Source organism: Xiphophorus hellerii, chromosome 3, assembly GCF_003331165.1.
Source record: "Xiphophorus hellerii strain 12219 chromosome 3, Xiphophorus_hellerii-4.1, whole genome shotgun sequence".
In the NCBI taxonomy this organism is placed as follows: Eukaryota; Metazoa; Chordata; class Actinopteri; order Cyprinodontiformes; family Poeciliidae; genus Xiphophorus; species Xiphophorus hellerii.
This window is the reverse complement of record NC_045674.1, coordinates 14,236,431-14,256,970: the sequence shown is the minus strand read 5'-3', so window position 1 is coordinate 14,256,970 and position 20,540 is coordinate 14,236,431. Positions and strand designations below refer to the sequence as shown.

The 20,540-nt window shown below is 39.2% G+C and overlaps 2 protein-coding genes across 4 annotated transcripts in view; one reads left to right on the top strand and one right to left on the bottom strand.

Annotated features, from left to right (window-relative positions):
• The window catches only part of ttyh1 (tweety family member 1), a 29,772-nt gene extending 15,948 nt beyond the window's left edge, over window positions 1-13,824 (top strand). The window contains exons 5-15 of one of the 2 annotated variants that reach the window (XM_032558655.1): window positions 506-843; window positions 1,869-1,964; window positions 2,069-2,141; window positions 4,514-4,589; window positions 4,758-4,813; window positions 5,929-6,021; window positions 6,108-6,200; window positions 6,281-6,420; window positions 8,133-8,300; window positions 12,255-12,333; window positions 13,027-13,824. In XM_032558655.1, the coding sequence (XP_032414546.1) occupies window positions 506-843; window positions 1,869-1,964; window positions 2,069-2,141; window positions 4,514-4,589; window positions 4,758-4,813; window positions 5,929-6,021; window positions 6,108-6,200; window positions 6,281-6,420; window positions 8,133-8,300; window positions 12,255-12,333; window positions 13,027-13,110 (1,296 nt within the window). In that variant the 3' untranslated portion in view covers window positions 13,111-13,824. The remainder of the gene's footprint in view (window positions 1-505; window positions 844-1,868; window positions 1,965-2,068; window positions 2,142-4,513; window positions 4,590-4,757; window positions 4,814-5,928; window positions 6,022-6,107; window positions 6,201-6,280; window positions 6,421-8,132; window positions 8,301-12,254; window positions 12,334-13,026) is intronic. The other variant, XM_032558656.1, reaches the window with a different exon arrangement.
• A 1,938-nt stretch (window positions 13,825-15,762) lies between these two features.
• josd2 (Josephin domain containing 2) lies at window positions 15,763-19,116 on the bottom strand. Of its 2 annotated transcripts, none has more exons than XM_032558664.1 (5): window positions 18,727-19,116; window positions 18,508-18,636; window positions 17,212-17,337; window positions 16,647-16,841; window positions 15,763-16,465 (listed from the first exon to the last, which is right to left on the bottom strand). In XM_032558664.1, the coding sequence occupies exons 2-5, from the start codon at window positions 18,627-18,629 to the stop codon at window positions 16,354-16,356; spliced, it is 555 nt and encodes a 184-aa protein (XP_032414555.1). In that variant the 5' UTR covers window positions 18,630-18,636; window positions 18,727-19,116; the 3' UTR covers window positions 15,763-16,353. The 2 variants fall into 2 exon arrangements, with proteins under 2 accessions (XP_032414555.1, XP_032414556.1); XM_032558665.1 differs by having other exon boundaries at window positions 18,850-19,116.
• Between the last annotated feature and the right edge of the window lie 1,424 nt (window positions 19,117-20,540).

Genomic DNA, 20,540 nt, shown 5'->3' with positions numbered 1-20,540 from the left:
AAAAAACAAAAGCTTCCATTTGTGACTGTAGATTAATCTCCGTGGGGAGGGATTCAGACAGATGACAGATTGAATGAGACACAGAGTCTGTTGATGTGCTGACTCTGTTAGAAAAAGTGTAAATGCAAATCAATAGAGATCAGCTTGTAGAGATCACATTCCTGTCTAGCAAGGAGACGTTTCTTTCACCATGATCAACACCCGGCTCATAGTTTTGATTAAGTTTGACTCACTGAAAAGTTTTTGGGGACTTTAGGGACTTAATTGATTAAATCTCCTGGCTACAGAAATGTGCAGAGTCCTTTTTTGGTGCTCTGACTCAGACGTCCCCTTCTTAAAGGGAGCTGCTATCTAATCTATTAGCGATGTTTTAGGTTATAAGTGCATTAGAACTGTCTCCTTCTCTATGCAGCAATTATGTGCAATTATAAGCATCACTATGCTTGTTTTGTGGTTTTTATCCCACTCAGCTTGCCCTCACGCTCTTCCTCTCCTCCCCTCATAGATTTCAGACACCATTACTGGACTGCAGCTCTCCGTCTCTGGCCCTCTCAGCTCCATGGAGGAGATGTTTTCCGGCAGCAAGCCGTTCCTGGTGTCGACGCGGAACTGCCGGAGATTGTCCGAGAACGTGATAAACCTCCTCTCCTCCATCTCCCTGGCCCGGTCCAGCGTAGAGGCGGGGCCGGGAAACGACAGCAGCGTCAGCGGGGCTTCCATCACGCCCCTGACGCCCGTCCCGCCCTCTGTGGTTCCCACGGTGGTGCCCACCAGCAGCTTGTTGCCCAACCCCTTCACGCCTGGCTGGGCCGCCAACACACTGGTAGTCAATGAGGACTACAGGTAAGGTTATTTATCATAGTTTAAAGAGATTTCTGTGGATAAATATTTATTCAGTGGAAAATTATTTTAAAAAATGTGATCGTCTTTAACAACACACAGATAAATACAATTTATGCAAAAATGACAATGTACAATTTCACATTATTAAAAATAGCAAATATAAATAGTTAAAATTGCAGGGTTATTTTAATATTTAGTGGCTAAATATAAAAAATATAACATAATGATTGGCTGAAGTTAAGTTGAACCGTGACAAAAACAAAACAGCCTCATTGATGGATATATAGTTCATTTATTGACTGTCTTCACATGAGACATTAACACATTACTGCCAAATTAACTTGGGCCTTGAAGATTAATTACTAAACTGTGGAATCCTGATTATTTTTTGTTTAATTTGATTTATTTTTATTTCAAACAATAAAAATAAAATGATTGTTTACTTTTAGTGATATGTTTATTTGACAAATAAAATTTTTGATCAAATTTGATTTATTTGATATAAAATTTTGATTTGATAAATCAAAATGTATTAATTCTGTTTTGATAAATACAAATTGATCAAATTCTAAACATTTGATACATTTTATAAATAATTTTGAGAACAATGTATAATTTTGATAAGTTATCATTTTGATAACTTATCAAAATGATCAAGTTTGCTTTATCAAAATACATTTTTGGTAAAATTTGATTTATCCATTTTTTTTGCTTAAGTAAAATCAAACAAAAATTAAACAGGATACCAAAGTAAGACAGTAAAAAATATTCATTTTATGCTTGCCATGATACATGACATTTTACCAGTTGTTTGAAATAAATATATATTTTATTTAATACCATCATATTTATTCATCTTGATTATGAATTTTAATTTCACCCTTCATGTCTTGTGATACAACTTTTAATACTTAAAGGTTGAATGTAATTAACTCAACTGATATTTTCTTTACTGCATTGCATATAAGGAGAAAATTGGTTCTGCTTGTTTGATCACTGATGTGAAAATCTCCGTGTTTCTTTAGGTGGCTGTCGTACGTGTTGCTGCTGCTGCTCGACCTCATAGTGTGTCTGTTCATCCTGCTTGGACTGGCCAAGCAAGCCCGCTGGCTGCTCATCCTGTGAGTGAACTCAGTATTTTATCTCCAGACTGAAACCGCTCTGGCCTGATGTACTGAGTGTTCCTCTGGCTGAGCAGTGTTTGCTTTCCCCTCCCTCCTCACAGGATGACCGTGCTGGCATGGCTGGCTCTCTTCCTTAGCTGGGGCTCCCTGGGTTTGGAAACGGCTACGGTGGTGGTGAGTATGGATCCAGAAAAACTGGGCAGAAACAGGAACGATACCAGGGACTGTCAGTGAAAGGCAGCAGTTGAGAGATGATGGATTAAGGAGCCTTGGCCCCTGATGGCAGGCCTGTGTTTAATTTCTGTCTCCATTGTGCTAAACTGTGAAAAGCCCAGCCTCGTAGGGAATGCTGCAGTCATGGCAGAGAATCAAGACGGCAGGAAAATGGGTCAGAGATTAAAGATTCAATGAGCGTGTGCACGCTTGTTAACAAAGTGCATTTGTCCACCGGAGTGCTTGTTCCTGCATGCAAGTGTACTCGCAAGTTTGTGGGCGTTTGGCTTGGAGAAGTAAAGATAAAAGATGAAGAGAAGTGCCTTAAGCAAGAGTGAGAAGGGGACAGGAAGAGCTGGGGAGTGCATTTTAGGATCAGGAAGCAGAAACAATCAGCTTGCTGTCAGTGGGATAAGCGCAAAGCCTTTGCTGCAGCTTGACATATTGGGTAATAAAACCAATGTACATTTACAATTTTGGGAGCAAAGGTCAAATCCTGCTGTACTGTTTCACCCTAAAAATTCCAGACAGGCTGACATTTATGGAGCACGAAGAGCCTGTTTACATCTGTGGCCAAAGAATGTTCGTTTTTAGTTGTAAAGTGCGGTCATTGTCTTGGAGGGTGGGGGGAGGTGCTTTCATCTGTCAAAAGAGTCGAATATGTGGATATATTTTCTATTCAGTTTCCCAGTGTCATGTGGGGCTGGTGGGAGATGTCCCAAAGCGTGTGCGTCCACACAGAGCCACTCTGTCCTTGGTTACTGACAGGGAAACAATGGAGCAGCTGTGATGCGGCCCAGTCTGTGCTGTGTTGGGTCAGTGGTTCCAGTCTGTCAGCTTGTGTGGGGCTCTCACTCCCTCTTCTGGTGGGGCGATCTCAAGCTGTGACTTTTTTTTTTTTTTTTTTTTTTTTTGTGGTCTAGCACTTGAACGTTTTCAGATTTTATCACATTCTTACAATAAACTTCAGTGTGTTTTATAGGGATTTTTTGATTTAGACCAACACAAAATGGGGTTTTACTGTGAATTGGATGAAACATGGGAACTATGATGTACATTTGCATTTAAGCCACTTTGTTTTGATACCCTTAAATAATATCAGATTAAAATATCATATTCACCTAAACAGGCAGGTAGGGTGCATTAATCAGAGAAGCAGCAAAGACACCCATGGTAACTCTGGAGGAGCTGCAGAGATCCATAGCTCATGTAAAATATCATTTAATTTTCCTTCCACTTCACCAACTTTTTGTGATGATCTGAGGGACGATGTGGACTTGAAGTTCTATTGCCATATTCTGTGCTGCTATTGTGATAACAATATCGGCGACCAAGTTGTTAGCTATCTCAATAGTTACCGTACCAGCCGTCTGAGACTTGCTTCTGGGAGCGAGAAGAGGTGTTAGACTGAAGATCGCTTGCTTGACGTCAGGCATTTATAGTGCGAGGAAGCCCCTCCTCCTGGAGCCGCCGTCACTTCTACCAGCCACTCCAGACTGGCGTAATGAAATAGAGCTTCTGGGGGACAGGCGCTGGGGTCATGTCCCATAGTGAGATACCGAAACGAATGTTGAAAGAGAACTATTTATTACTTTTTTAGGCAACTATATCACTGTGAAGGCTGCAAAACTTGAGAAATGTGTAAAACACTTTTTTAGGACACCAGTTACATAAAAAAAAGTTTGATTAGTATTACAATTCACGCAGTAACTGCATTCAGTCATGTTTTCAAATTTATTGATTGAACAAACAGTGGAGGAAATGGTTAAAAATAACAATCCAGACAGTTTTTTTTTAAAACATTATTAGTTGGAATTTATCATGACAGCAATAAATCAAAATTCTTAACATGACAAGAAATTTATTATGATAAACGAAATAATAAAAGATACAATAAATGCAGACTCCTAGTTGCTGTTACACACAATAGGCTAATAAATTGCAAACCCATTTGTGGCTGTAATGTGAGAAATGTTTCACAGTTAGAGCAGTCTGAACACTTTAGCAAATAACTGGATCTTTAAAGTGCATCCAACTCAAAATAAGTTCAGGAGGGAAAGCACTAATTAACCTGTAGCCACTGTTACATGAATAGAGATTTTAATCGCTATGGGATTTTCCTGGTGAAATGAAGATTAAATCAAAAATAAAATAAATAGAAAATAGATCAAAAGACAGGAGGATTCAACATAACCGAACCAATGCTTGCTATAAAGTTTGGGCTGCAGTTAGATATGTTAAACATTTCAACTGGCCAATGTTTCTACTAACATCTGCTGACATCATTCCTTTCATATCATCCCATCTTTCTCCGTCTGTGGTTCCTGCTGCAGGCCCTCAGCGACTTCTGCTCTGAACCAAACACGTTCGTCCTCAACTCCACCCAGATCACCACCGGCACCAGCTCAGGTATAGATGGTGCAGCTTCTGGAAAAATAAAAAAATAAACCCTTGCCCTGTACATGATCTTCTGCCCTAAATGTGCCTCAGATAGCAGAATCAAAAACAATACCAGATGAATGTTCCTTTCTGTTGTGCGCTGATCTTTTGTGTGCTGCTGTTTTGCTGGCCATTCAGACGTGTTGGATTATTACCTGACCTGCAGCAGGAGCATGAACAGTCCATTCCAGCAGGTAATGTGATCGCTTTCAGTCATGTGGGCATGTTTCAGCACATTAAACTGTGAGCACTGAGTAGGAAAGTGGAATGTAAAGCTTCCCAGAAGGGCGAGAAGTATAGACGTTCATGTACGGCCAGTTTGTTTACATAAACTCATCAGATCAAACCAACTGTGATTATTTGAATAAATCTGCCTCATCCAGCTGCGGAGAAAACAAACCACAAATTAACAACAGAAGAGTTTCGTGGTTGGGAAATTTACAATCTGCTAAATATTCTACAGTCAGTTGCCAGCAGTATTTCAATGAAGCGACTGGGGGTGACGGCAACTGAGACAGAATGTGGACAGAAACGTGAAATCACAAAGCGAGATTAGTGGAGGCTGAAAGGTCTAAATCAATAACAATACAGATCAATAGCAATCTTTCATAACTGTTTTGGGCATTTTTTTCCAGAGAGTCCACAAAGACCAACCATTGTTTAGCTTATGCCTTGTTAAGTGTAGAACTGCAGTGTAATTTTCTTTATGGAAAACTAATAAAACTCAAGTCAGAAAGGAAAAAAAAAAGTATCAATAACAATATCAATAAATAATATGACTGATAGAATCTTCAATAATTTCACTAAACTCTCATCCAGAACTGCACAGCATTTGTTCCAATTTTACTTGATTTTACAGCGTTTACACGTCTTCCCCTTCTCTCTTAATCCCTTTTTTCTGTCTAATTAATGTGGAATAAAATCCACTGGTGCCAAAATTAAGATTTAAAAAAGGAAAATGTATAGATTATGCTTTGTGTCATAACACAAAGGCCTGTGTTATGATGAGATGGAGGGATAGTCTGTGACAGGAAACCATCTAATGCTTTTTTTGATGATTTCTCTGCAGTGTGATATAGCTCATCTGCTGAATTATTAATGTAGAATTATTTGAGCATGTCTGCATTGAATAAAATACACAAAATATAAAAACAATTGCATAAGAATGATTAAAAGTCTCAATGATGAACATCGTACTGTAGATTACTCAGATTAGCACTTACAGTCATAAGAAAACAAACAAAGTAAAAGTGAAAATACAAATCAAAAGCATGTGATGGCACTGACCTCAGTGAATCTCTGGGTTTAGCTGCTGACCCAGTCTCAGAGGGCGCTGTCAAGCATCCACACACACCTCTCCAGCCTGGAAAGGAATGCTCTGCCACAGTTCCCCAAAGCCGAGGTAGGCAACAGCTTTTGCACAGAAAAATGCAAGTAAAAGACTCGACAGGGAAATTCTCACATTTGTCCACTTTGTGCCACTTGCAGAAATCACTCAGGGAGGTTCAGCAGATACTCAACACCACAGAGGGCAACTTTCATCAGCTGGTGGCACTGCTGAACTGCAGGATCCTTAATAAGGTACTGCATTAAAACCAAGCATTCCCAAACCATGACCTCCAAACTTTCTGAGCATTGTATCCCTTTTTTTCTCCTTTTAGGACTACATCGACTCACTCAAAGGCCTGTGTTATGACGGAATGGAGGGATTGCTCTACCTCTCCCTTTACTCTTTCCTCTCTGGCCTGGCCTTCACTGCCATCCTTTGCTCTCTGCCTGGAGCCTGGAGAAGCTTTCCCAGGTGAACAAGAAACATCATGCAGGCATTTGAATGGCTCAGATATCTGTTACTCTTTAACATTTACGACTGTCGATGGTGAACATTCCTGCTTTAAAAGCAGAAAGTATTTATGTCAGGATGAATTTGTTACTCCACTGTTTCACAGTCCATGCCTCCTACACAAGCTCATTATGACAATAAACATCACAGATTTCTGTATTATATGCAATACTTCTCAACATTTAGTGTGCGCAGAAACACTGGAGTTAATTTTAAGAGTATACATACTGTATAGGCTTGGCTGATGTGGTAATAGTAGCTAAATATTCACAACAATCCTTAAATAAAGAGTTTTATAAGGATACTGAGAGATTTTGCTATGTGTGATCGTTGAAGATAATCATACCAAACACTTTAAATGAGTTTCTAGTGAAAATATCTTAGTACAATGGAAATAAGACAAAACTAACTTATAAGGAACTTTTCATCCAGATATAAAAGCTTGTTTTAAGTCAATAATTTCTTATTATTGATGAAAATGGCTCATTCCACTGGCAGATTATTTCACTCGTAACAGAGAAAAAAGTTGTAGAGCCACAGTTGTGAGAAACTCCATCAGGATTGACTCACTCAAATTTTTTGCAGTGACGTACATGTGAGGTATGAATGGTTTGTGAAAGCTGTGGCACTTATGATGGAGAATATTTTGATATGGTGTTATCTTTTCCTGCGTCATTACATCCAAAGGCATGCGCACACTAGCATGTCCAGATATTAGAGGCCTAGTCCACATGCAGTAAAAACTAATACATTTTATGCGCTTTCAAAAACGCAGTTTAATTTAAACTAAAACCAACTATTTATAAAGACTCTGACAGAGATTTGAGAATATTCGCATTTGTTTGCGTGTGTTCATGGGAAAACGGAGATTTAGCGTCCAGCGCATTACAGTCTGCGACGCATATGTGGTTTTGACAAGATTTCCAATCAACATCGCCTTGTATTTTAATAATTTTATATTTGAAAACGCTACTTTAAAGTACTTCAACATATATATCTCTCCACGCAAATGAACCTTCTGCCGCCATGTTTAATTCCGAACAGGAAGTCGTGGTTATTTTGAAGCAATTTGAGAGACTTACAGGTTTTACCTTTGTGCTATGCTGCCCCCTATGGGTTTGGCATGTTTAAAACAACATAGAACAACGTAGAATTTTGCAAGTTTGTGGATAAAAACTATTCTGAAACTGATCTCATGGGTATGATATTATTTTTTTAAACGATTGGCAAAGATATTTGTTTTTATAAAGACCCAACTACATGAGTACAAGGTGTAAGGTTCTGAGCATCAATCAGTCCAGGTCCAGGTGCTCCAGGAAAAGAACCTCATGCTCAGTCTCCAGTCAGTGGAGGATTGTGAAAAAAATTTGACAGTGACTGAAAATAGAGCATCAATGGGTTTTTCAACTACATAATTCTCCAAAATTTATGTCAGGTGTGCAAAATATTGTTAGCAAAGGTACCAATAACTGAAAAACAGTAGTGCATGGATTCCTCACCAATTCATAATGAACAGATGTACTAAAATCAAAGGTGGGTTCCTATAAATGTGGCTGACACTGAATTTACTCAATCTACTGACTATAACTAATTACAGAGACTCAGTGGTTTCCATTTCCTTGATCTTATGTTTCCCCGTTTTTGCTTTTTCTCTCTGTCATGGACGCCAACAGTGAATCAGAGGAGTACGACGACTCGGACAGCGAGAGTGAGGACCCCTTCACCTCCCATCAGGCACGTAGACAGGCATCCTCGGGGTCTCAGCGAGGGGCAATGGCCCCCTTCTATAATTACCCGGGGGCCGGGTGGACACCCCCGTTTTCTAGTGCGCCGCCCCTCCCGTGAGTAACACAGACACTCAGACACACAGACAGACAGACAGACAGACAGACAAAACATGCTGAATGTTTTCAGACACACATCAACCTTGTGATTCTGTCGCCACATCTGGACCATCTGGCACCTTCACACTGCTGACCCCCATCTCAGACCAGGGTCCATCAGGAGAGAAACACAACACAGAGTCTGAATCAATGCTGAGAAGAAAGCTTTGAGCTAAAATCCTAGTCCATCATTTCAGATTTACACACGTGTGATGTGATTTATACATCACACAGATTTATCACAGTGTTAGCAAGCTACGCTCATCTTTGCTCAAAGAAAGGCAGATTAGACACGAGGTGACGCCAGTAAATTAGAATTTCTTCTAAAAACAATTCCAGTAAATTAATTTAAAAAGGTGAAACTACATTTAGAGTGAAATATTTCAGGAATTTGTTTCTATCAATTTTGATGATCATGGCTTACTTACGGCAAAAACCTAATGCTTGGATTTTTAGAAAGCAAGAAAATTACACAAGACCGGTAAATGAAAGCATTTTGATACAGAAATATTACGTTAAAACTAGGGCTGGGTGACATAGTTTTAAAAAGTATCACAATATAAGCATTTCATATCGGTTGATATCGATAATTATACTGGTGGTGTGACCTTTTCTGTTTTATCCACAGTTTTCACCCCACATGGTTGTCTGTTTTTAAGTAGTTATGAGGCACAGAGGTGAAAATTTAAACTGCTGCTGTGCTGTGTCAGTTGCTCAACAAGTTGTTGCTAGGTAACCAAAGAGTGAATAAGTCAGTGTAAGCCACCAACCTTGCTTAGCTGGCTGTGAGAGGTTGAGCGGCTAAAGTCTTTCCTCTTCCTACATCTGCATCCAATACTAACAGAAAGTTGAGTGGATGGAAAAAGCACTTTGTAGAAAAATGTGTAGTTTTGGGGAAGATTCAAAATAAGTGGACTTTAATTATAGTGAAGCATCACACACTGACATTTCCAGGGCTTGGCCTAAAACTGTGGGGTTCGTTGTGTTAAGCATGAACCAGAGACAACATCGATAAATGCTAAAGATGGAGAAAAGTTACTTTTGCCCGGTGTACCAAAGTTCTCCTTTTGTTTGCATTTCATTTGGATATTAATGTAGCAGAGTTTGGATAAAGAGTAGAGAGCCACAGAACACAAGAAGAGTCAATGATGATTTGGGGTTCAGGATTTTGGAGAGTTATCAAGTCCAAAGTCAGCACATGTCAGAGCAGTTCATGGTTCTCTCTGCAGATGAGCTTTAATCCACCCACCATAGTGTCACTATGCTTTATTGGCCAGAATACTGTCCTGACCTCAGAGAATCTATAGAGAAATTGTTAAGAGGAAGATGAGAGATGCCAGACCCAACAATGAAGGCTGCTTTTAGAGAAAGCTGGGCTTCCTTTACATCTCAGCATTACCAAAGGCTGATTGCCTCCATGCCACACTGCATTGATGCAATAATCCATGCAAGAAGCCCTGACCAAGTACTGAGTGGACTTACTTTACCATACATGAACATACCATTCAGCAGATCAACATTTCTGTATTAAAAACATTTTTTCATTAGTCTTATATTCTATTTAAGTTTTTAAAGGGGACCTATTATGTAAAATTCACATTTTACACATTGTTGTACTTTCATTTGGGTCTCAACTGCTTGGAATAACAGCCCAAGCATTATAAAAAAAAAAAACAACAATAATTTTTTTTAGCAATGAGTAAATGTTTTTTGGTGTCTGAAAAATAAGCTGTTTCAAAAATATCCCAGTTGTTAAGTCACATCTGATGGGCACTGCACCATTACCTAGCAACCCCAACGTTTGGTCAGCTGGTTGTACGACTGTATGCCCTGTACAATGGATGCTGGAAAAAAAAAAGAAGTGTTTTGTTGTTGACTTAACATCCAGAAACCACTTGCTACATTCTTGTTGGTTGTGCAGGAGGCTCTACTTCTGCTTTTCAAAGATGTATGGTTGTGTAATTGCACATCTATTTGCAGCCATTTTCATGTGTGAGTGTAAACGTTGAGTTGGGGGTGTGGCCAGCAGCAGCTTATTTGGATTTAAAGGGATGAGACGCCCTAAAAAACGGAAATCTCATTTTCTAAGAATAATTTAGTTTAAAAACTGCAATGAACATGTTTTCTGTAGCCCATAGATCTACAGTAACCTGTTCTAGCCCTTTAAGAAAGTTAATTTTGGGTTTTTGATTATAGTTGTAAGCCAATATCATCAAAATGAACATAAATAAAAACTTTATATATATATATATATATATATATATATATATATATATATATATATATATATATATATATATATATATATATATATATATATATATATATATCACTCTGTGCAGAATAAAGCTACAAGGAATTAACTTTTTGAATTTAATTAAATAAATAAACTTTTTCTGATTTATTGCGATGCAGTTGTAGTTTCAGTGTCTACATATACTCATGCACATACACAGAGCTGCCAGGCTGAGCACATGAACTGCAGACAGACACACAGACAGGTCAGTGTGAACTAGAGTGTAGGCAGAGAAACAGACACAGCTCCAGAGGTCGGTCGGTCTGTCTGTCTGTCTGTGTGTCTGTCTATCCGTCTGTCAGGTGTTTTCAGGACAGACAATGTAGTGCCGCTCGGGACATTTCACAGATCTGGTTACAAACGGCCTCCTGTCTCCTGGACAGCAGTTCAGGTGCACTGCTGTGCCGGAGGGGGAGGGGGGGCGTCTCTGATGAGGCTGCGCTCGTAAAAATCTCCGGCGATGTGAGGCTCAGGTTGTCAATAGGTAAACCCTTCGGCCCCCTACTCTCCACTCCTGCATCATCGCTGTCATCCATCTCCTCACTGTGGTGTTCGGATCGCTCAGGTTATTATCTCCCTGCAAACTGTCCTGCTGCTTCTCTCTCTCCAAGATCCTTCTGATCCCCGTTTGGTTCCCCTTCTTTTACGTTCCCCCTCCCCTCAAATTACTTGGTGCTATCTTGCTATAAATTACTCTGATTAGTCTCATTGATGATGATATCACACAGATACAAATATACTGACATAGCTTAGGACGAGAGCAAGCACTATAGCATAGTCCACTCATTTTAAATTTACTCAGATCTCTGCAAAAACACAAAATCTTACCAAGTATTTCTGGTCTAGTTTCTAGTTCAAATGTCTTTGTACTCTTGAAATAAGACAAAAGTAACTTTTAAGCAAAATGCAGGAGCTTGCTTTAAGTAAATAATTCCTTAATATTGATGAAAAAGTACTAGTTTCCCCAGCAGATTATTTCACTTTTAACAAGACATATTCCCATTTTAGAAGTGAAAAAAATCTGCCAGTGGAACAAGACATTACAACTTATGATATGGGAAAAAATGTCCTGTTCATATGGCAGATTATTTCACTTATAACTAGTAAGTACAACTATTTTTTTTAATCAGTATTAAGAAATTATTTATATAAAACAAGCTCCTATTTCTTGCTGAAAAGTTACTTAAGCTAGTTTTTGTGTATTAAGACATTTGCACTAGAAACTAGACCAAAAATACTTGGTAATTGTTTGTTTTTGCAGTGTGCAAGTCAAAGTTTATTAGAGCAATAACATTAGAGCTGGTATATTGGTGATGAATTAGCCTTAAATGCAGGTTTCTGTATGCATCAGGAGTGGACTGTGTGCCTGTCTGGCCCTCGCAGCTCTTCCCTTGAGGGCCAGTGGTGCTTATAGTTACACTAAGTGCTGTGCTTTTCTGCACTTTATTTCTAATCTCTCTCTTCTTCTTTCCTTTTACCTGTCTTTGGGTCCCGTCACCCTGCGGCCCCCTCATCCCCCGTGTCATTCTGATTGTGTCTCACCCCTGCTTCCCCTTCTCTTCCCGCTCCTTCTCTCCCTCCCTCTTCTGTCCTTGTCTCTTTCTGTCTCCATACAGGACTCCAAACGTTTCCTCCAATGGCAACCCTGGCTATGAGAGCCTACCCCTGAGTGACAGGCAGTCCCCACCCCCCTCTGTGAGTTCCTCTGTGCCCATGACGCCATCATGATGTGTTTCATTTTTCCATTGCGGTCCGCGCTCATGCCAGGGACAGAGACGCACCGATCAGAATTTTGTGGCTTTGATCTCCTGATACCAATTTCCCTTTAAGAACTATATAAGTCATTATTATAATGATTCATTGTTTATATGTGAAGCGGATATGCTGTCACACTGTAAAACGTGATTTTACATTGATTTTTAAACTGACAAAACTATAACTTGTAATTTTAGCTTAAGCTTTAGCTTAACTCTACGACAGTGGTGTCCAGAATCAGTACTAAAGCATGTCTAATGCTGCGTTCCAGTTGTACTCATCTGCAAAAACACAAAATCCTACTGTCTTTTTTTCTGGTTTCTAATGCAAATATATTAGTACGCCTAAAAAAACAAAACAACTAACTTACATCTAACTTTTCATCAAGAAATATGAGCTTGTTAAAATCAGCAACTCCTTAAAATTTATGAAAAAGTACAATAGAAGCATTTTAGTGATCCTTTACGATGATTTAAAGATGTTTAACGTGTATTTTATGTTTGGACTGTTACCAAACTTGAAACTTTTGTCATGTTTATCTTCACATGCCTGAGTAATAAACGTCTTTTCTTCTTTTTCTCCTCTCTGTGACATCTCTGGACCATCTCGACCTCCTGTTTTGTGGAAGCGCAGTACTCTCCCAGCATGCTGACTGGTTACGGGGGAAATCAATCACACCCCAACCCCTCCCATTCGAGGAACCTGTATTCACGTTAATTCTTCTTTTTTTTTGCTAGAAAATGTATAGAAAAAAAAATGTTTAGTTTTCATATGAATGGACACTTTAATGAAATGAAAAAGAAACTAATCTAAATAAAATGAATGCTAGATGTGAATCAGTACCACAGGAAAATATTATTAAAAGCACTTAAAAAGGAAGGGATTGCTGACGTAACCAGCTGCGACGCTGCTGGTTGTTGGTGCGAAGCTAGGAATCGACGCCTCACGGTCTAACTTCTTCCCCCTTTGTCTGTTGGAAATCTGTGTAAACTGTGAACAGTGACGAGGCCAGTCTGAACGGTATCAATGCTACAAGCGTTGTAGTTTTATATTCTTACATGTATCTGTACCACCCGTTTATTTTCATGTTTTTATATGAATATTGTGTAGAGAAAAAAAAAGGGAAAAAAACCACTGGCTCGTAGCAAAACAACTCATTTTTTTCTGTGAATGGTTATGCAGTTCCTTCACTTGGTATACATTTTTTTTATTATTATTACTTTTTATAGGTGGCAGTTCTGTCTTTTCCTTGTACTACTTAATGATGCTACTCTGTATATTTCACTGTCGACCGTATCTCAGTATTCATGAGCCTTTGTCTAAAAGGAAAAACAAAAAAAAAAGGAGAAAAACTCTACCTTGTTTAATGGAGAACTACAACTGCCACTCGGAGTGGAAGAACTACAAATCCCACGCAAATGACAGCAGGTACATAGCAATATGACCCTTGCTACTGGTGCTGCAGTAGCTCTACCGTAACAAGCAATAATAACTATGTATAGCATCGGGTTTCTGGGATCTCTCCAAGATGTTTTGTGTATATATGGTATGATTTGAGATTTCATCGAATCCCCCTTCCCTGCCAACTGACCCTGTTAATTGAGTTTGTATGGTTACCAATGCTCCTTTTGAATGGCATCCTTTTACACTCCAGAGTCTAATATAAATAAAAACAACTTCAATAACCTGTAAACAGCCTTTGCTTTCTTCTTATGAGTGGATAACAAAACAGAGCATGCGTCGCAGTAAATTAAAACAAGAGGTCCACGTTTATTATTATAAATAAGCATCAACAACAGGAACTCAAGAGGTTCAGGATTAGTCACTAGTGTCCATCAGAGACGGCGCTCCTACTTATTTGAGTATGCATAGTTCAACGGGCGAGACGAAAATACAAACATACAGCATCCAGTCACAGAACAGCTTTGTTTTTGCATGTGTTACAGACAGCTGAAAATAACCTGAATTTATCTGATGATTCATCAAAATAAACACGAACTCCACTGCAGATAAGACTCGCCTGCATTGTCACATCTTATTAGGAAAATAAAGACATAAGATGTACATTTTGATGATGACTCACATGGGAACTATGAAGCAGGCTTAAAACACTCAAGAATATTAATGTGTTCTGGCTCGATAACTTCAATCCTGCAAAGCTGTGCGGCGCTGCTTTTCCTAATGGATCTATGTGGGAGCTTTTTAGAAGAACTATCGTCCCCTAACAGGCTTACTGAACACTCAGTGTGTGACATTTTCTAGTGGTTAGATCTGTCGTCTGCAAGTACTTTATTAATTTAGGTTTCCTTTTTTAGGCATTTGACAGTTTCCAGGGTGAAAAAAAATCTAAAAACTCTAAAAGGTTTTCAGAAGAAAAATTGGGAGCACATAATAATGCACAAAAGGGCCAAAATTATATCTCTGGATTCCAAAATAAACATACAACCTCACTAATATTTGGATAAATATTTCTTTGCAATTAGTAGTGCCCGCAGTTTTGTTTAGTTTAGACAAATATTTGCAGAAAATTACAAGACTTGAAAACCAAGTAGTTGGAGTACTGTGCAGTCTCAATATTATAATACAAAAACAACCGAAAAGGAACCAATACTGTCTCAATCTGGGAACTGGAGGAACACCAGTCTCAGAAAACTGGTAGATGTTTCAGTGCAATGGAGACTGGAAACTACAAGAAAAACTGCAATGAAAGTCTTCTGAAATGTAATGATTTTCTTTCTGATCCCACATCTTAAATGTCAACAAGAACTAATTTAATAATCCAATCAGCTGTTCTCCCAGATAGAAATCTAGATGTTTCATAATGATTCTTGTCTGGGAAAGCAAGAGGCAGCAGAGCATAAGAAAACACTTTCATTTAGTAGAAAAAGTTTTCTTTTTCCACTGAAAATGATTAGCAGGGAGTTCGATTCCCGGCCCGGGGTCTTTCTGCGCAGAGTTTGCATGTTCTCCCTGTGCATGCGTGGGTTCTCTCCGGGTACTCCGGCTTCCTCCCACAGTCCAAAAACTTGACTGTTAGGTTAATTGGTCTCTAGGAGTGAGTGTGTGTGTGCATGGTTGTTTGTCCTGTCTGTCTGTGTGTTGCCCTGCGACAGACTGGCGACCTGTCCAGGGTGACCCCGCCTCTCGCCCGGAACGTTAGCTGGAGAAAGACACCAGCACCTCCCGACGCCACTAAGGACAAGGGTGTTAGAAAATGGATGGTTGATTAGCAGATGTGTTTATGTGTATGGATTTAATCCCAAGCAAAGTCAATTGCCTACAGCTCAGGTTAACAGGGCAGACAAGAGCCGCCATTGTGACGATATAAACTCACAGCAGGCAGAGTCACAAAGTTTCCTGATTCATAGCCGCAGATCCTGCTACATAGTTCAGCCATCCTGGTACGTGTGTGCCTGAATAAGCACAACCAAACACATTTACACCTCACAAATCCCACTCCGCAGTGCATAGAAGAGAAACGACAGAGGAAAAAGACAACGCAGCTGCTTCACCGGTACGTTCTGATATGTCCAAAAATCACCCAAATCTGAGACGACGACAAAGAAAATCACCTCAGAACACGTTTACCTTTGTATTTCAGTAATTAAGGTACCATTAACATGGCTGTTCAATCATTAACACAGCCTGCAAGTAAAACTGCAAACAGTTCAGTCAGTTCTCATAAGCTTATTTGTCTCAAACTAGCCCCACTTCAGCTTCTTCCTTGTTTTAAGACACGGTCAGACCAGAGGGAAAGCTTCAACAGCTGTTACAATCGGAAACTTCTTCATTTCAAGAGTAAACTTCACCCTCTGCTTCTCTTTGGATTTTCCTTTATGTATCTGTTAAGTGTATTTTAGTGCATTCCCTGAATACTTTTCTTTAATGAAGTGTTTAAAAAAAAAACAACAAAAGTCTGTAATTTTCCCCGAGGAGCTTTGTGTTTTGATACAAAATGGATCAATTGTTTGGGCTGTCGGGGTTTAACCATGACCCGTCCTCCTCCACGTCCCGCTGGACCACCAGGAGCATCTCTGCCACTTCATGGGACAGCTGCTCGCTGAGAAATGCTCTGCAAGAAAGCAAGAAAGGAAAGTATTAGAAGAAGAATGCAGAGTGTAGAAGCAAAACAAAAGGAGTGAAGTAAGAGCCTTGTGATGGCTCGCATGGGAGTGACTGAGTCACTGAGACGAAGTTCAAGCAGGGAACAAAAGCAAAGATTTAACCTAATCCAGAGCGGGCCACATTCCTACCGTAGCTCTGCTTCTCCCCCGATGCAGGCGGGACCCTTCAGTTTGGAGTCCAGGTTGTAGTACTGTCCGTTAACTTGCCGGACGGCCAGCCAGTGCCGCCGCCGCAGCGGAAGGGACACGATGCCCAGAGACACTCGGGAGGGAACGTTGAGAATAAAACCCTGGACCTTTGACATGCAGAGACTCTGAACCGTCCTGCAGGTTTACAAAAGTAGCGATAAATAAAAACACTCAGTAGTTCAGAAGAGTCAAAGTCCAGAACTAAATCCAATTGAGAACTACGGCAAGTCAGACGTTCAAAGCTAGTTAGAAAAAAAACCCCAAAACGGTTCGTGCCTAGGTTTTTCTAACATTATAGATGTGCAAAATCCTATGTCCCTTTCCATGCCACTTTGCATTAGTTTGTAACAGAAAATGCCAATAAAACACACTGAAGTTTGTGTTTGTGATGTGTAACAATAAAAAAATATTAAACTGGGAATTAAAACTGTTGCTATCCAGTACTATAACATAGTGATGGGTTGCTCATGCAAAAAGACATTTCATGACGACTTTAACCACTCACCTGCGTTTGTCCCACCACACGGCGGCCAGGTCTCTGCTCTGTAGTGCTGCCATGATCACATTAACGTCATAGTTTCCTGTGCCTAATACTGACCGATGCGGGTTTACCACACACTGTGGAGCTAACCTGTGAAGAGAGGAATTAGTGATGAATAAAAACAAGTTTTTATCCATTTCCGGTTCTTCTTTAAATAAGTGTTAGTTGCTTGTCAAAAACCCACCAGGATCATGACTCATTCTGCATCATGCTCCTTCAGGCTGAAGACCAACAATGTCAGCAGTGGTCTCTCCAGCCACAATGGCTTCATTTGTGCAAAGCAGCATCACCGTTTTCCCTGAAGGTTCCTCTTACATTTTCATAACAGTGACTTTGTCTAAAATGTAGCAAATCCATTACAGCAAACACCATGGTTGTCCACTTAGTGGAGAGACAGGCTGGCATTTTCGCCAATTTAAGGGCTGTCACCTAATTTACTCTCTGTTTGCTGTCCAGAGTTTGAGCCTTTAACACCAGAATGTGGATTACCTGGGAAACACAACATCTTTTTGTGTCAGCAGAACTAGAATTTTGAACCCAGAAAAAGGAATTAGAACAAACTTGGAATCCAGAGACTCTAGTTTATTAGTCACGCTTTAGCTTATTTTTTATTTTAGAAACTATAGAGTACTCACTATTTAGACCAATATTAGATTAATTTTTAGATTATTATGCAGAGAGACTCCTGTTATTGCAACCCAGAAAAGGAGGCTTTATTTATGAAGAGCAGAACCAAAGAGAAGAAAGAAGATCATACAATTTTATCCATTGGTGATATCCTCAACTTCAACATCACTCTGTCCAGCTTTCTGGACACTTACAGACATTTAAAGAGGAGCGGCAAAAGCAAAAAGATGATTTTAAAGTGCTTTCCAACAGCAGATGGTGTCATCCAGGAGACATATCATCTCTGATGTCTGGAAATTGAGCTGTCGGCATGTCATGACATGTCATACAGCAACAGTCTTCAGTCAGAGGCTTCATCAAATTTACAGCAACACCGACTGCTACCATAAATGTCTCCTGCCCACAGCATCACTATCTACACTGACTTAAGATAACTGAATAAGAGTTACAGCGGCATTTAATAAGGTACTGTTCAATTTGAACTGAATTTTGTTTGTTGTTTTATAATGTTTATGTCTTACAACTTAGGCTTTCAGTTGATTAAAACTGTCGTTCGTTGTCACAAAACGTCAGCTCTGATGTTTGTGTGTAGTGATGAAGTGTCCGCGTGCCAGGGTGAAGGGATTGGGTTACCGTTTACAGATGTCATCGGCCGTCTCCTTGGTAAACACCCGCTCCTGGAGCACGTTGTTGAGCGCATGTATGGCGCACAGCTCCAAGCGCTGCTTCTCGTGAAACACCTCCCCGTCGCTCATACTAAAACTTCAAACACACAAAGAGAGAGAAAAAAGTTACGTTTTCGAGAAGCGTTACACGTTACAGCTCTTCTCATGCTAGTTAGCATCTGCTTACCCTGACGCGGAGCCTACTTGTGACAGCCCGCTGATTGTTCTCTGTTTTCGGCTGCAGGCAGTCAGGAAAACAGCAGCAGAGTGGACTATTATTATTCAACAAAAGCCAAATGAAACCACTGACCTGCTGATAAAGCAAATCCCTCAAATGATGCTGGAGTCTAAAACCGGAAGTAGGGCTCTTGTTGTTGTTGTTGTGATGCTGCTGCTGCTGCTGTTGTTGAGAGATTGTCACACCCCCCGAACACAGTGGTAAAATAAACTCCCCCAGTGTTAAATAATCGATTTAACCCAGTGGAATAAAAAAAAAAAAAACTATAAACAGTCGATGAAGCTAACTTAGGTTGCAACTCCAAAGAGGGTGATACTGTGTTGTAGTGCCCTCTAGTGGTGAGCCTTGTGAAGTGACAGATTGCGATCACTTGGAAAACAACTAGATAGATAGATAGATAGATAGATAGATAGATAGATAGATAGATAGATAGATAGATAGATAGATAGATAGATAGATAGATAGATAGATAGATAGGACGTCAGAACAACAAACTATGTAAAAATAAGATAAAACGAAATAGAAGAAACATTTATATGGAGAAATTCTTGTGTATCAACAGCACATAAGCACATAAAGATAATATGTTATGTATGCTCTATTCTATCCTGTTTTATCCTATACGATCTATTCTAGTATTGTAAATTGTAATTTAAAAACTTCACTAGAGTCCAAATGTGTTAATTTAATCTGATTGGATATGATTTGGAAGGGAACAGTCTTATATAAAGTCTTACACGCAACAGTGGATATCAGAACAGAAGCTGAGCTACAAAGTCCCAGCCGTTGTCTGTAGACATCTGAGACAGATTTGTCCTTTCACACAAGAATACAGACAACTCCTTGTGTTGTTAGTTTATTTTTCGATTACTTTTTAAAAATAGCCTCTTTTTTTTTTTTTTTTACCTTTGTGTTATGAGGCACTATGCGTAGAACTTTGATGAAAAAAATTCATTGAAAATATTTTAGAATAAGGCTGTAAGTTTATTTATATATATAAGATTAGGTTTTTTTTGGCAAAAAGGCTCACTGCAGGGCTGTTGGATAAGATTATGAAACACTGGACCTTTTGGTACAGGTGTGGAAATGGACCTCTGCTCCTTTTAATGAGTGCAAAGACACCCAGACTGAGTGGGAAGTAAGATTACAAAACCGAAACCAGAACCCTTACTGCAACTCTATGACTTAACTCTTATTCACTCTTATTCTTATTTTCACATTATGTAATTTAAAAAAAATCATCCTTCTCAGTTGCACATCTCTTGGATTATGAATACAATATTTCTCTTCTAATAACGGCACAGTATTTTAGGTTACAATCTTGCTCAGTACATTAGTACTATCATTGTTGTTATTGTTAATCTTGTTTTTGATCTATTTTTAACACTTTTTGAGCTTTTATCAATATCTTCAAAATGAGAAATAATTTTACATAACTTCTGATTCTGAAGACATTAATAAATAAATATGTGATATATTCTTTCTCTCTCATGGAAATGAGCAAATATAAACATTTTTAGTAGTTATTGCTGACCTAAAACAGGATAATTAGATCTAATTTAACTTCATGCTTTACATGTATGAATACATCTATTTCTGATCATTTTTTTATTAGTAGCTTGTATTTATCATAGTAGTTAGGTTGGGCATTTAAAACTAATCTCATTGATTTTCAAACAAGTTAGGCAAGGAGTGACATAATTTTCAGTTTTAAGTTCCGACTTCTCCAATTCTTCAATAAAAAAAATTCTTTATTTATCCCA